This window comes from Mesocricetus auratus, unplaced genomic scaffold (genome assembly GCF_017639785.1).
Source record: "Mesocricetus auratus isolate SY011 unplaced genomic scaffold, BCM_Maur_2.0 Super-Scaffold_6731, whole genome shotgun sequence".
Classification (NCBI taxonomy): Eukaryota; Metazoa; Chordata; class Mammalia; order Rodentia; family Cricetidae; genus Mesocricetus; species Mesocricetus auratus.
In genome coordinates this window covers 2111867-2127501 of record NW_024429185.1, presented here as the reverse complement: position 1 = coordinate 2127501, position 15635 = coordinate 2111867, and the positions used below count along the sequence as shown (strand labels likewise).

Sequence of the window (15635 nt, the reverse complement as noted above, 5' to 3'; positions counted from 1 at the left end):
GTTCGTGGAAGGAGCCCGCCTAGGGCAACAGAGCAGAGTCTGTGGACCCTGGGACAGTGAGTCCGGAGTGTTGGTCCCACCCAGTTCCTGTGACAAGACGGCAAAAGCAGCTTGAAGAGGAACTCGGCCAGAACCATGAGCAACCTGCGGACTAGCTGGCCTGCCTATGGAGGGTGCGTTCACGGCAGGCTGGACCCTCCTGTGTCAGCCACCGTGAGGGTGTCCTCCAGACAGAGCCACAGGTACCTGATGTGGGTCAGCCCTGAGGAGGTGAGACTCTAGGCTCTGTGGAGCTGACAGCTCCAGACAGGACAGATGTGTGCTAGGACTTCTTATGTCAAATCACACCTGTCACAGGCCGGGGCTTGTGTCCGAGACACCAACTCACAGGCCGGGGCTTGTGTCCGAGGAGACTGCTCCTGCTACACTTATGGAAATGGGCGCGACACTGACTGACAGTCATCAGCTTGTCCCGGGCCTCTGGTCCCTGGTTGGTTTGGGGTGGTGTGGACACGCTGGCTGGGTTACACTGTTGTTCCAGGACAGGAATAGTTTCTTCAGTTGAGTCTGGTCTGAGTATGCCGGTCCCCAGCTAGTCAGATTTTGCTTTTTTAGTGTGTTGGTGGGGGTTGTGGTCAAAGGACAGTTTGCCAGAGTCATCTTCCACCGTGTGTGTCCCCAGAGGTGACCTCAGCCTCAGGCTTGGCAGAAAGCACCTTTACCTCCTGGCCCTGGCTGGGGTTTTGTCAAAAGGAGCACCCGAGGCTCTCTGCTTTTCTTTTTAATATTAATAAAATATTTTTTACAGAGACCAAAAAGTCAGAATAGTGCAAAACATCTCAACACCATGCACTCGTGGACACTCCCAGGTGTCCCAGGTCACAGATGACTGAGAATGAGGGAAGATGCTGGACTAACGGGGCCTAAAATCCCTCCCCCAAGACAGGAAAGGAAAACGAGACACGCTTTGATTCCACGTTTGCAGTCACATGCTAAGAAGGGCTAGTTGAGGGGTTCCCTGGGCTGCACGGCAGGGGTTGGGGTCGGGAACCTTCTGGGGTGCAGGGGGCCCCCCTGTCAGCTGCACCACCAACAGCATCAACCCACTCCACTCGTTAAAAGGCAAAGAGCCAGCTTTGGTCCTGAAAGATGCTGGGGGCAGGACCGGACCCGGCCCCACCCCCAAGGGGCTGCCCTTGGGACCCCATAGGCCTGGGTCCCAGCCGAGAGGCCCCAAGGAGTTGTGGGTGCATTTGATTTTTTTGCATGTCTGATGGGGCAGGCGAGGTGACAGGCCTTGAGACCTGAGAGGGACCAAAGTGCAGAGGGTACCCCTCAAGTACTGGCTCCTCCCAGACTCGGTGAGCAACTGCAGGGCCTTTCCGGCTTCTCAGTGCTGGGGATGGAACCCAGGGCAGGGGCTCTAGGTAGGGCATAGATGGTGACCCTGGAACCCGATCTTTCCAGCTGCTCTTCCCCGCCCCCTCATCTGCCTCTATCAGTGCTGCCCCAGCCTCATGAACTCCCTGCAGCAGGCCAGGCTAGCCCTTCTCCAATGGCCCCTGACCTGGGGAGTCTGGAACGGTACCCCAGCATGTTCTAATACAGGAACTCAGGAGCCGGGACCCACAGCTCTGGAGTAACTTCCTTTCCCAGACGCTGCTGTCAGGGACTGTCCCGAAGTCACAGTCTGACCTCTGCTCCATCTCTGTCTATTGTGTCCTGGGGCTCAGCCTGGACACCTGCCGCGGGGGTGTCTGTCAGGGCGGGGACACGCAGACCCCTCAGCCTCTCTCAGCACATAATCCAAGTCAGCAGGGCCTTCCTCCAGATGCTGGGGGAGCTGGGGTTCCCCTGAGGAGACACAGAGCCAGGTACACACACCCCAGTCTGTGACATCAGGGCCAAGTCAGAGAAGGGCAAGAAGCTGGGGAAGTCCTTGCAGTTTTGCTTTTCTTCAGGAGGGAATTTTTTGTGATTGATGTTGAAAGATGAATAGGAGGTCTATAGGTAAATAAAAGAGGAAGTTCCAAACAGTCCTAGCCTGGGAATCAGAACAATTCATTCAACAAACTCCCACGGAGGGAGGGAGGGAGGGAGGGAGGGAGGGAGAGAGGGAGAGAGAGAGATCCATAACTACCATAACTATCTTGGCTCTGTCACATTCTTGTTAGCACTTTAGAAATTTCCTCTGAACACCTCTCTGTTAGCCATGTCTGATCTCCTAGAGTGAGTCACCCCCTGCCCAATTCCAGCGTCGGGTCTGCAGTCCACGAACAACATTCGGCTGAGCTCCCTTGTCCCTGGATGGAGCCTGCGTCCTACGCTTTGGTTCTGAATGTCCCGGATCGTGCCTGAATCCAGGGGACATGCTGTCGTTCCAAGCCAGTCAGAAAAGGGTCATCCATCTGTCACCACAAGCATGGGACACTCATATTCTCCCTCCCAGCCTCCAACCTCCAACCTCCTGGCCTCATTCTTTCCTGCCTGGATTTGGAGAAGGGACATGGGGGCGGGGGCGCCGGCTCTGGGGAAGCCCCAAACCCCCTCTTCTTGACGGGACTCTAGGTTCTAGGTGGGTTCGGACTGACGTCCCAGGAGGAAGGGCCTGACAAGGGTCTCATTTGGCAGCCTGAGGGTTCAGCGGGGACCCTTGGGGGGGGGGTCGGGGAAGAAGGGTATTTAGCAGCGATGGGGGCTGGGCATCCGTCGGCGCTCAGCCCACCGTGCGTGGCACGAGCGGGGGTCGCCAGCTGCCAGTGGGCACGCTGCACTGAGGCGGGGTCCGCGTGGAGGGGCGCCCTCAGCCCCAGGGGTGCGCCCGAGGGCGCATGTGCTTTTGAGAGCCCATCCCGAACTAGTTTTTGCACAGATGCCATAAAGGCTGCGTCCCGGCCTCCCAGGCAGCCCTGGGCACCGGACCCTCTATGGCTTTTCCAGGGGCGGTAGGCGGGGCCTCCCCAGTCAAGGCCACTGAGGTGGAGGGGCGTGGCCTGTGGCGAGGGTGGCGCCTACGAGGCGGGGCCTCGTCGGCTTCCGGGCCCCGCCCCGCCCGAACTCGCGCTAGGGCGCAGGCGCGGCGCCGCCCTCCTCGACTGAGCGCGTGTCGGATTTGAGCTTGACGAACTCCTTGGCCACCTCGTCGTTGCTGCGCTGCGACAGGATTCGCAGCACTGTGAGCCCGGTGTCGTCCATGTGGATGCGGCGGCCGAGCGGCAGCCAGCACGCGGCGCTCCCGCGCTGGGCGAGCTCCCGCAGCTGCAGCACCGCCAGCCCCACCGTGCGGTCCTCGCGCGCGAAGCAGTAGTCCTTAACGCACACCTGCAGCTCGTAGCACTCGGGGCCCGCGTCTGCGCTCAGGGAGCTGCGGGGAACGAGCGGCGCGGCGCGGGGTCACCGGCCAGCCCCGCCCCGGCAGGGAGCCGCCAGCGAGCCGCGCCCGCCCCGCCCCCGCCCCCGCCCGCCCCGCCCCGGCAGGGAGCCTCCAGCCAGCCGCGCCCGCCCCGCCCTCCCCGCCCCGCCCCGGCAGGGAGCCTCCAACCAGCCGCGCCCGCCCCGCCCCCGCCCGCCCCGCCCCGGCAGGGAGCCTCCAACCAGCCGCGCCCGCCCCGCCCCCGCCCCGCCCGCCCCGCCCCGGAGCCTCCAGCCAGCCGCGCCCGCCCCCGCCCTCCCCGCCCCGCCCCGCCCCGCCCCGGCAGGGAGCCTCCAGCCAGCCGCGCCCACCGGGGAAAGTCGCTGCCCGGGCTGCGTCTCCCCAGCGATGGCCTGCGGCGCTGCGGAGCTACCCCGAGGCTACCTGAGCCCTGCCGCTCGCCCGGGCGCCGCCCACACCTCCCTCCTGCCCCCTCGGCCAAGCCCACCCCTCTCTCCCCTCCTTCCTGGCCACGCCGCTCTCCTGGCCCTGCTGCACCCCGCCTCCTGCTCGGCCCCGCCTGCCAGTGACCCCGACTGTCCCCCAGCTGCCACCTCTGCGGCCTGTCGCGCCACACTCAGCCAACGGCCGGAGCGCGCTGTGTTCTGGGTCCCCGACCCTTGTGACCTCGCTCCCCTGCCCAACCTTCGCCTGGTCCTTCCTGCAGCAGCCCCCAGTGTACTGACCTCCCCAGGGAGCTGCTGGGACCTCAACCTGAAGTCCCTCTACTCGCGCCTGGGCTCCTCCCACCACCCGTGGGTACCCGAGTGCGTCCCCACTCCCCAGCGCCCGACTCACAACTGGAAGCTCTCGTTGTACTTGGGCGCCCAGCTGTTGTTTTTGGATTTGGTGGCGAATTTGCGTTTCTTGTCGCTGAGCTGAGGTCCAACAATGTTGACCTCGATGAACGGGCGGAAGATGCCGGAAGTCTGCCACTTGAGGTCGTTAGCGGCCACCACTGTTGGGGGGTGGGGGAGTCTGGTGAGCATGCCCGGTGTGACGGAGCGATACCCTGGCTTTCCAGCTTGGGGAAAGAGACTCCATTCCCCCGCCAGTCTCTCTAACAGGAAGGAAGCCAGACCAAGGCCGAGGAAGCCGCAGTAATGCCCGGGCACGGTTGCAATTCCTGGTGCGGCCACACCTGACTCGGGTTTACCCCAGGATTCCCCCATTTTCTAAACCATTAAAGAAAAAAGTAATTCCCCACCCCCTTGGCTTAAGTGAGTTTGCACTGGTTCCCACTCACCCTTGACTGTGACTTTCTGTTCCCCGGTTCCCGGATGCGTGAACAGCTCCACGTGGACAGACACTTCGCCTACAGGGTCTTCCACACCCGAGCCTGGGCAGGACAGGGAGGATGTCTGACATGAGCCCCGCTGTTCCCCACCCACCCAGGACGGACCTCGGTCACCTCCCCCACTATGTGCTGGCGGCACCAGGTCACTTAAGGCCCTGAGGGCACCGGGGTGGCAGGGGCCACCGGGAAGCCAGGGTGCTCCGTTGTGGGTTTCGCTGCTTCCCCGTGACTTGAGGCAAGTCTCTTAGCCTGAGCCAGCGCTGTTCTCTCTGTCCCCGGCCCGAGCCTGCTTCTACCCGGTTTAGCGTGCTTCTACCCGGTTTTGTCTGCTTCTACCCGGTTTAGCCTGCTTCTACCCGGTTAAGGCTGCTTCTACCCGGTTAAGGCTGCTGCCTCTTGCCCAGCCTTTCTCCCTCTCCCCTTCTCTGTGCGACCATCAAATCCCCTTGAACCCATTCTAGCCCTGGGTGCGGGACACAGACAAGTCCTGACAGCACTACCTTCAAAACATGTCTGGAACCTGTCCCTGTGTCTTTGCCCCAACCTGGTGGCTCGCCTGGGCTATGGCAGTACGCCCTTCAGGGATGGCTCTGCTCTCTCTCAGCCACACGAAACACTATAGCCAGAGGTGGCCACGTCTGGAGCCTGTCCCTGACTCCTGGCCGAGCCACGCCACACCCCTCCTGTGGTCACCCCTCCTGTGGTCACACCTCACTCCGCCACCAAGTCCTTCTGGACTCTTGCAGGGTCCTCCTCAAGAGGGCGCTTGCCCACCTCACTTCAGCCCGGAGCCCCCCACACGGGCTCCTCCTCAGCCTCCACAGCCGTGGCCATGTCCTGACTCCTGGTCTAACAGGTAAATTCAGTTCCCACTGGAAAGCGTTCAGCAATGGTCAGGGATCGACTGCGGTCCAGAGGACTTCCTGTCCCGACTGCAGTGGTCATGTGACCCAGGCTGGGCTATAGAAACTGGTAAGCTGGCCGACTGAAGCCTAGATCCCCCTGTTCTTGATGCCAACAAACCCCTCATCTTAGTTTCCTAGCCAACAGATGCTCTGCTTGTGGGTAGCCACGCACATGGCTCTTCCCAATCACCATTAAGCGTCCTGGGGGCCGTGATGGCGACCCATGAGCGTCAGCTTAGAACACACTGCCCTGATCACCCCCTACCGTGACTCAAGCTGTCCACAGGGCCTGTGAACCTGTGACCGCCAGCACCCCACCAACTGCCCCATCCCCAGGCAGCTGCCCACTCCTGGGGCACCACATGCACGGGCAGGGCAAGGAGGAGAATGTGGGGGGCAAGGGGATCGGGCCAGTCAAAGGTCCCTCAGGTCACCTGTGCTGGCCCCAGCACTGTCCAGCCCAGACGCCACCCGCCATCTCAGACACCTCCCCAGTCACATGCTCAGCCCCTCCCCCAGGCCGATGCTTCAGCAAGCTCAATCCGGGCCAGAAGTGGGGTGCTGGGGAGTAGACATGATGGGTTATGTAAGAGGTCAGGCCACGGCCCAGGCTAGTAAGAAGGGGGAGGGGCAGTGCGGCCCTACCCAGGTTTGCTGGCTCCACCAGGAAGGACTGGCAAGGTTCTACCCTCCCCCCATGATCTGGGTTCCCTGGCAGGGGCAGGAGGCTGCCCCGCCCTCAGCGGTTCCACAGCTGGAGAGGTCTCGTGTTCTCTTGGGTGCGGGTGCGGGTGTGGCCCAGGCTGGCTGGAGCTTGGGATCCTCCGGCCTCGGCAGCCTATGTTCAGGGACCACGGCCTGTGCCATGAGGCTGTCCCTGTTTTTCAGGGGGCAGAGGAGACTGGCTGCAGAACGGATGACCCTGGGTCTCAGAGCAGTTCACGGCTGAGTTTTTGTGCTTTGCTGGTGATGGAAGCTGTCCCATCCAGCTGGGTGCCTGTGGCCCGGGAAAACGGACTCCTTCCCCGTGTGGAGCCAGCAAGCTGCCCTTCGATGTATGGAGGCACAGCGCTCCTGTGGGGACGCCGGTGTCTTACTAGCCGGGCGGGGGAGGAGGGCGCAGGCACCGGGCACCACGTGCGGGTGGCGGGCGGCGCAGGCACGTACCCATCTCAGGACAAACGTCTTCACTAAGGGTAAACCTAGTCCCCTTTCCACCATGAACTGACCGGGTGGATGGGGAGGACAGGGGGAGGAGTGTGTGTGGCGGGGGCAGGGGGAGGCGCAGAAAGGGGACAACAAGTGACAGGGGGGAGAACGAGAGAGAGAGAGAGCAAGAGAGAGAGAAAGAGAGAGAAGGGGGAGAGAAAGAGAGAAAGAAATGTCAGTGCAGACGGACGGACAGACAGACAGCCTCCCACTCCGGGAACACCAGGGACACCAAAAGCAGCAAGAACAGGAGGGGAAACTGAGGCTTGGGTTCCACCCCCCTGTGCGGGGGTGGTGGTGGTGGATGGCGACCTTCCCCGCTCCAGCCTGAGGCCACCAACCTCTGCCCAGCTGGCACTTGGGAGTTCTGAATGGGGTCCCTAGGAAGGTGGGCAAGGACCCTGGAGCCCTGCCCTGTGGCCTCAGCTGCCCCACGAGAACTCAGAGGGACGGGGACAGAAGCAAGACACAGACAGAGAGAAGAGTGGGGACAGATCTGAGGCCCAGCACCTCCCGGGTCCCCCACTCCCAGGCTACGACCTGACAATCATTCCACATCGGGTAGCTCAGAGGCCCCGCCCCTATGGGGACCGCCCTGCCTTGGATCTGAGACATCAGAGATTTTACCTAGAGCTGTCAATCATTCCTTACTCTAAATCATCACAGAAGTCCCGCCCCAGAGCGACAACCAGGTGCCACCACTCATTCACTAGTTCCAGGGCGTTATCCCGCCCCTCGAGGACAGTCACTTGGTTGCCCTAGGAGTTGTCTGTCAGTTCCTGGCCCATGCAGTCTGTGCGGTCCTTTCCCAGATGCCAATCACCCCTGGTTTCTTTGCCTTGAAAGAACCGCCAGCTGTGAGGTCGGAGGTCCCGCCCCCACTGCGATCAGTCACCCAGGGTCTGGCCGGCATCCGGGCCAGGAGACCTGCTGGCCCGGGAGGGGAGCTCGCGGTGCTCTTACCCTGCGCGGACTGTGTCTGCACGAAGGTTTTGATGAGCAGGTCGGTGGCCTGCGTGTAGAGCGACAGGGCGTAGCGCAGGGACTGGAGGTCCGGGCTCTTCTCCAGAAAGGTCTTCTTGAGGCCCACGCCGCCCGCGTGGAAGTATTGCTAAGGATGAACAGGAAGATGCTGCTGAGGGCTCCCAGCACCCCCCTGACCCCCACTTCGCTCACCCTGGGTCTTCACCAGGTCACGGCTGCCCCCTCCGGTGGGAAGCCCCTCCCTGCCCACGCAGGTTTCCTGTCCTTGGGAACTCACGCGTTTCCCAAAGCCCGCTTCCGCCCTCTTAAAGCCCTGTGCGGCCCCTCACCTTGATGGTGTCCAGGGCAAGTTCCACCACAGCGCACTGCTTTGGGGTCAGGCTCTTGGCTTCCTCGCGTACCATGTGATCCTGCGTGGGTGGCAGGGAGGAGTCAGGTGGGCAAAACTGACCCAAATTTTGAGACGGTGAGTCTTGAGCCTCATGTCGGGGATCAAATGATCTGTACCCTTGATCAAGCCGAACCTGCCCTCCATTTCCCAACACACTCGAGGGCATTTAAGTGGCGTCCAGGTCCAAGAGCAGGGACTCTGTATCTTGGTCTGTCCCTGGCCTTCCCCGGGACCCTCCGTTCCTCACCTTAAGTTTGGACAGCTGGCCCAGCTCCTTGGCGGCATTGAAGATCATTTGTGTTCCCTGTGGGAAACAGCAGACAGCTGGGGTGACGGTATGAATTTCCTAAAGGTTTCCCCCACCCCCCCAGTCTTGGTTCCTGTCCGAAGGTTCCTGGTGACCAGTGGGCAGAGGGGTCAGGAGCCTCCTAGTGAGATCATGTGGCCACCTTGTCCCTGGAGAAGCTGGCTTCTGTGGGGACACCGTCTCACACACCGTGGCCCCACAGTTGGAAGACAGGAGAGAAGTAGGCACGGGGGACTGTGTGTGCGGAGAGGGGGGCACCCTGGGGGGTTTCACTTGGGGGAATTCCACTCCGAGCATCAGGAAGACCCTGACACACAGGCATCTGCACCCCCCTCAGTTACCCACCAGATGGCAACTGTGGCTGTGATGCCAACAGGCCAGGCAGGCCTATCCCAGCTGTGCAGCCTCAGGCAGGTGACTTAACCCCTCTGACGCTTGCCCCCCCCCATGGGAGGAATCATGGCCACCCGGTGGCCTTGAAGGGACATGATGTGTCTTCGGCTGTCTAGGTCGCAGCTCAGGCAATGCCTGACAGACTGAGTCCCAGCCTAAGGGTCTGCTGTCTGGACGGCCCAGGCAGGTGTCTCACCTCTGGGCCTGGTCTATCCCTGGCTAATTAGCAGTTTGTTGAAAGGAGGGCTGCCCCAGGGTGTTCTGGGTGGGCTGCTTAAGGCCCTGCCAGACCTCTGGAGATCCCTAAGGTTTTTGCTACCTCAAGCTGTGCTATTCTGTGTGTTATTCTGTCCTTTGGGGATGGAAGCCCAGACCTCACACACATCAGGGCAGAAACCAGCATCTGGGCCTGGAGTTCATCCACGGCCACACACTCTCAGGATCCCCTGAGGCTGTGGGCCGGAGTTACCGGAGCCCAGCTGTCTGGGCCTCGGTTTCCCTTGTGGCACCCACCTGCAAAGCAGGGGCCTCTTCATCCTCCACGCCTCCCATTGCCCTTCCCTACCCACCCACAAGCAAGCCAGACAGACAGAGGAAGAAGAAATAACAGACAGGGCCACAGGACGCCCCCGACTTCACGGACCACAGAGTGGAAGGGGCGGGGCGGGAGAGGGAGGTGGGAGCCAGACAGACAGTGAGAGGCCGGGCTTACGTCTGAGTGGCTTGGCAGTTTCACCCTGCCCTGTGGAGAGAACCAGGTGGAGGTCAGAGTTCTGGTGGCTGCTGGGAAGACACTCAGTGGGACTTCACTACCCCCTGGAGTCAGATCAAGAGCTCCCTCCCAGTTACTGAAGCAGATACTAGCTCGTCCCCAACGGAGATGCCTGCCCTTGTCTCTGAGTGTAGACTCCTTAACCACGGCACACAGGCCCCGGAGACTGCAACCCCGGCCATGGGTGCTTGTGACGCTTGATGAGAAAGCAAGGAGACAGAGGGCTCTAGGTCTGCACAGACGCTGCGTGCACCAAGTCTCCACTGGGGAGGCCGGACCACAGAAAATGTCCCGATAAACCCTTCAAGCTCCAAACTCCTTCAGTGTGGACACACACATGCTCACACATGTGCACACACAGACACACGCGCTCACACAGATACACAGGCTCACACATTTTCACACACACAGACATACATGCGCACACATACAGATGTACACACACAGGCTCACACAGATACACATGGTCATTACACACACACAGTCAAGCACAAACATGCACACACAAAGACACACAAGCTCACATACACACACACTCACACAGGCACACATGCTTACATACACAGGCACACATGCTCACACACACACAGTCAAGCACATGCATGCACACACAGAGACACACACAGGCTCACATACACACAGACACACATGCTCACACACACACAGGCACACATGCTTACACACACACAGAGTCAAGCACAGGCACACACACAACATAGCTGAACACTTGCATGCACACACGGAGATACGCACAGGTTCTCCCTCTCTCTCTCTCTCTCTCTCTCTCACACACACACACACACTCTAGACCTGCAGACAGCTTCAGCAGATACTCAAAATCATCAAAAGTTATCAAATCACACATGTAGGAGGCTCACAGGCCACCACACACACGTTTTGCATGATCACATTCAGACTCACGCATCCTTGACCACACATGGGTGCATACATGATGCCCCTGGAAAGCTCTGGGGAGTGGGACTGCCCTACCAGCCAGTCACAACACAAGCACCCATCTGTGTACAGAGAGGCCTAAGGCACCCTGTATGAGCGCACAACCAAGCCACTGCCCACAGCCCCATCTCCTGACAATCCATTAAAGCAGCAAAAGCCCAGGACTCAAGCAGGGCCATAGACATCAGCTGCGCCTGGGGCTGTGCACACTCCTCCCCCCTGACTCTAGAGAATGATCCGTGCCCTGGCTTCCAGTTCCTAGGCACAAGATCAAGAGCCACCTCCCACGGTGACCTCAGCTGACCTTTGCGAGAACAACAGGAGCACTCACACCCGGCACCCGGGACCCCGGCAAGTCAAGGCCCTCATTACCTTTTCTAGGCCCTTGCCATGTTTTCTCAAGAGGGTACCCTGCAGAGACAATGTCACAGGGAGGTCAGGACTCAGGCACATCACACTCCCCCATGTGGGGCAGGGGCTGCACTGGCTAGGAACTGGGGAAGGCTGGGGAACTGTGGGAGCTCACTCTTAAGAGAAGGAGGATGGGGGAAGGAGAAGAGAAAGTGTACGATCCAGAGGGAGGAAGAAGTGAGGAGGGGGAGCAGAGATATGAAAAGGGAGGGGAATGAGGAAGCCAGAAGACAAGGAGGAGGGAGGATGGGGAAGAGACAGATGAGGGAAAAAGAGGAAGGTGGGGAGGATGGGAAATATGGAAGAGGAAGGAGACAAGGAGGGGAAGGGAGGGGAGAAATGAAGGAAGGGGAGAAAGAGGAAGAAGAGAAAAGAGAGCCAGGGCCAGAGAGAGCCCAAGGTAAAAGCCACTGTTAAAATATAAGCCATTTACATTTGGTGTACAAAGGAACCCACTGGACCCCAGGTTAGCAGAAGCACGCAACTCCACACTGAGACAGATCTGAACCTGAGCCCATCTCTGGCACCTGCCGGTGGTGTGAGCCAGGTGGTTTCTCTCCAGCAGATTGATTGGACTGAGACCTCCTCCTTCAGTAGGGCTGTCACGAAAGTGAACTGTGACAGACACTGACCTGCCACAAGCCGTCAGTATCATGTGTTCCTTTACACTCTGCCTACAGCTTCAGTCTGGGCATGACGCCTCGATGTGGCTACAGAGACACAGGCTGCACCCACTGGGAAAGGGAGCTTGAGACAAAATAAAATGTCATGGCGGCCTCGTCTGAGGTATGTGGGGTGGGGATTTACTGGGGGTCTGCAGGTGTGAGCATTTGGATACCTCGATGGCTCCCCTTCCACTCTGACAGCTCAGAATCCTGGTATGAACTCTACTTCCCAAGCCAGGAAACTGATTCTCCCAGGTCACAGTCTGAGCAAAGTGGTGACACCCAGGCTGCCTGTGGCCACGCCTCCCAGCTGGGTCTGCAGGTGTGCAGGTGTGTGTGGGGGCCCTAGGGGAGCATGGTGGAGACCTGCACGCAGCAGAGAAGACCCCACCCCTGCCCGTGTCTACTGGGTGGCTTCCATCCAAGGGACAAGGACACAGTTGGACATGACAGAGTAAGCTGACAGTGTGGAGACAGGCCCTTCTTCCCAGTCTGGGAGGGGCGTGGTCCTCAGGCCCCTCCCCTCTCAATGCCCCACCCACCAGCACACAGATACAAAGTCAGGGTGAGGGGGGGGAGCGGGCACTGGGAGGAGGGGGCGGCCCCAGTCCAGACACACAGCAAAAGAACGACGATGATGGACAGACAGACGGACAAATGGGTCTCTACTTACAATCATCTGCCAGCCGGAATGGGGGCAGGGTGGGGAGAGGTGAATAAGTCACTGTGAGTGGCCCTGGGAAGGCCCAGTGTGACCTAGAGGACACCGAGGCACTGACACCCCGCCCCCAGCCCTGGTCCATCCTAAGGGTCCTCAGCTCCCATCACAGGCACTGGCTGAGGCCGCTCCACCCTCCTCCACCTGTGAGCCCACCTAGGGGTACCCTGCAGCCAGCCCTCGGCCCTCGTCCTATCGTCACCCCGGAAGACACACCCAGCTCTCAACCTCAAATGTCCCCAAGCTCTCTGACCAGAAATCAGGGAGACACCAGGCTGGTGATAGCTACAGAGGCTGATGGACTCTGGCCTTCCAATCATCCCCAGTGAGTGTGTTCACCCCTGGACACTCCTGAGTGACGGCCCTGAATCCCAGTGTCACTGCCTGGCCCCCTGTCTTGGAGGCACCACCTTCCCTGGGCTTCCCTCACAGGGATGGCCACGTGTCCTGGGACACAAGTCTCACCGTTTGGTCTGTGAGTGGCGGCAGGACGATCGTCTTCTCCATGGTATTCATCACTAGCTTCCACAGCTCCTTCAGCACACGCTTCAGAACCGTCTTCTCACAGATTTTGGCAAACAGGGTGAGGCTAGGGGTAAGGTTGAGGTCACTGAGAGGAACTACCCAGGCCCCTTCCCTCCACACAGGCGTGGTCTGGCAGGGTGACCATACATGGAGTGTGCAGGGAAAGCAGACAGAAGGGGTCTGGGGAAACCACCCGGGATTCATGGTGAAGGCTATGAAGTGCTCAAGGTGGACACACAGGATTGTTCAAATAGGGAAGAACACTGTGGGCAACAGGGTTCTCGTCTCCTGGGAGGCTGGGGACCAGAGGATGCAGGGGCTGAGGTCATGGCCAAGGACAGAGACAGGATGGGCAAGAAGGCAAATGAGGAGAGTGATATCTAGACAATTCGTGACACTACTTAAGCGGGTTGTAGGAAGAGGACAATCTGCCAGCATACATTTCCCAGTGGACCCCTCACCTACCCAACACAGCCCCAAATCCACCACTGCTATTCACAACCCATCCAATTGTCAATGCACCATCCATCCACCCATTCATCCTTCCACCCACCCATCCATCCATTCACCCAACCAACCATCCATCCATCCACCCACCCACCCATCCATCCATTCACCCAACCAACCATCCATCCATCCACCCACCCACCCATCCATCCATTCACCCAACCAACCATCCATCCATCCACCCATCCATCCACCCATCCACCCACCCATCCATCTATCCATCCACCCACCCATTCATCCACCCACCCATCCATCCACCCATCCACCCACCCATCCATCTATCCATCCACCCACCCATTCATCCACCCACCCATCCATCCATCCACCCATCATCCACCCATCCATCTATCCACCCATCCATCCACCCATCATCCATCCATCCATCCATCCATCCATCCATCCATCCACCCATCCATCCATCCACCCACCCATCCATCTATCCATCCACCCACCCATTCATCCACCCACCCATCCATCCACCCATCCACCCACCCATCCATCTATCCATCCATCCACCCATCCACCCACCCATCCATCTATCCATCCACCCACCCATTCATCCACCCACCCATCCATCCACCCATCCACCCACCCATCCATCTATCCATCCACCCACCCATTCATCCACCCACCCATCCATCCATCCACCCATCATCCACCCATCCATCTATCCACCCATCCATCCACCCATCATCCATCCATCCATCCATCCATCCATCCATCCATCCACCCATCCATCCATCCACCTACCCATCCATCCACCCACACACCTACCCATCTTCTGAGAGCCATTATCATTTATTACAGCTGATGGCAATTAATATTCTAGGTGTTAGCCCACCAGAAATAACTTCTGATGGAGGAAATGCATATTTGCAAAGCTTGCAAGAAATGCAGACTCCATAATATCTGTTGCTTCTGCCTGTGATTTTACATGTGCTAAATTGCATTCTTTCCCTAGCAACTGTATCTAGTGTGTGTGTCTCATGTACACAATCCCCATCTACTGGGCATTTTTATCTGAGGATTGTCAAGAAGGTGACCCTTCTTTAGCTGTATTGTCCAATTGCGATTAGTAATTTAGCCTATAGAGTCTTGATGAATAAAATAAACAAAAAAAGATGCCAGCCAAGTCAGGTGTTACAAGTTTCCATTAAGAGCTGTCTTGGAGCACAGTTTAAGAAAAACAGCTGTATTTCCCCAGCTGCCAAGATATATGGATACTATTAACTGATGTAAAACTTCAAAGTAACTTTAGATTAGACCAGTTGCTTTGCTAATGGGTTTTAAGATAGACATTTCACAGGAAAATATAATCTTATTAACAAGGACATGTAACCAGTGTCTGATTTGTTGAGCCAAGGTAAATAGTACAAAGTGACTTAATTTCGGTGCCAGAGCATGTGGCCTTTGTTCAGACACCAGGGGAAAAGATTCTCTAACTGCCAGGGCTACAAAATATTAACTAGAAACTGGGCAGTGGTGGCACATGCCTTTAGTCCCAGCACTTGGGAGGCAGAGGCAGGCAGATCTCAGTGAGTTCGAGGCCAGCCTGGTCTACAGAGTGAATTCCAGGACAGCCAGGACTATTACACAGAGAAACCCTGTCTCAAAAAACCAAACCAAAACAAAACAAAACAAAAAAACCAAAATATAACCTAACTTCATAGCCCTGAAAAAGAATTACAAGTCTCCATTCTTACCGTCAAGGGTTACATGCAGGACAGAAAAATGTATTTTAAGCTTTAAGACGCTTTTGTTGTCACTGTGCCTTGGAAGGTGCCGAGTAAGTTCAACCCCACCCTGAGCCTTCACTTCATGCTGCAAGGGACCTCTCAGCTCAGCTCGGCTCAGCACTGTACTCTTGTGATGACACATTGCTGTTTGTAAACAGTCTTCAGTCCAGGAAAGCCTGCTTTTACAACCGCTAACCACAAAACGTTTAAAATGTTTATGCACTTATAAGTATAGGACATAACACACAATTTCCTTATTCCTTTCTGTTTCCTTGGTAGTTTAGTGTTATAAGACTATCTCTGTAGATATGATAATAAAAAAACTTCTCTTTTTGCAGCTGTAGGTTGCAGCCCACTAATTAGGGAGCTAACTAAAAAAGTGCTCCTTCCTTGTTACTGTGACAATTTACCTGGATTTATTTATGACTGTTGCTTATTATTTTCTCAAG

At 57.9% G+C, this 15635-nt stretch overlaps 1 protein-coding gene across 1 annotated transcript in view; it reads right to left on the bottom strand.

The window, feature by feature from the left end:
* Positions 1 to 768: 768 nt before the first annotated feature.
* Positions 769 to 15635, bottom strand: part of Unc13a (unc-13 homolog A) — a 49754-nt gene continuing 34887 nt past the window's right edge. Inside the window, 10 exon segments of the mRNA XM_040742122.1 lie at positions 769 to 3364; positions 4211 to 4370; positions 4659 to 4751; positions 7787 to 7934; positions 8137 to 8217; positions 8446 to 8502; positions 9611 to 9640; positions 10997 to 11035; positions 12374 to 12379; positions 12884 to 13007. Of these exon segments, the coding sequence (XP_040598056.1) occupies positions 3064 to 3364; positions 4211 to 4370; positions 4659 to 4751; positions 7787 to 7934; positions 8137 to 8217; positions 8446 to 8502; positions 9611 to 9640; positions 10997 to 11035; positions 12374 to 12379; positions 12884 to 13007 (1039 nt within the window). The 3' untranslated portion in view covers positions 769 to 3063.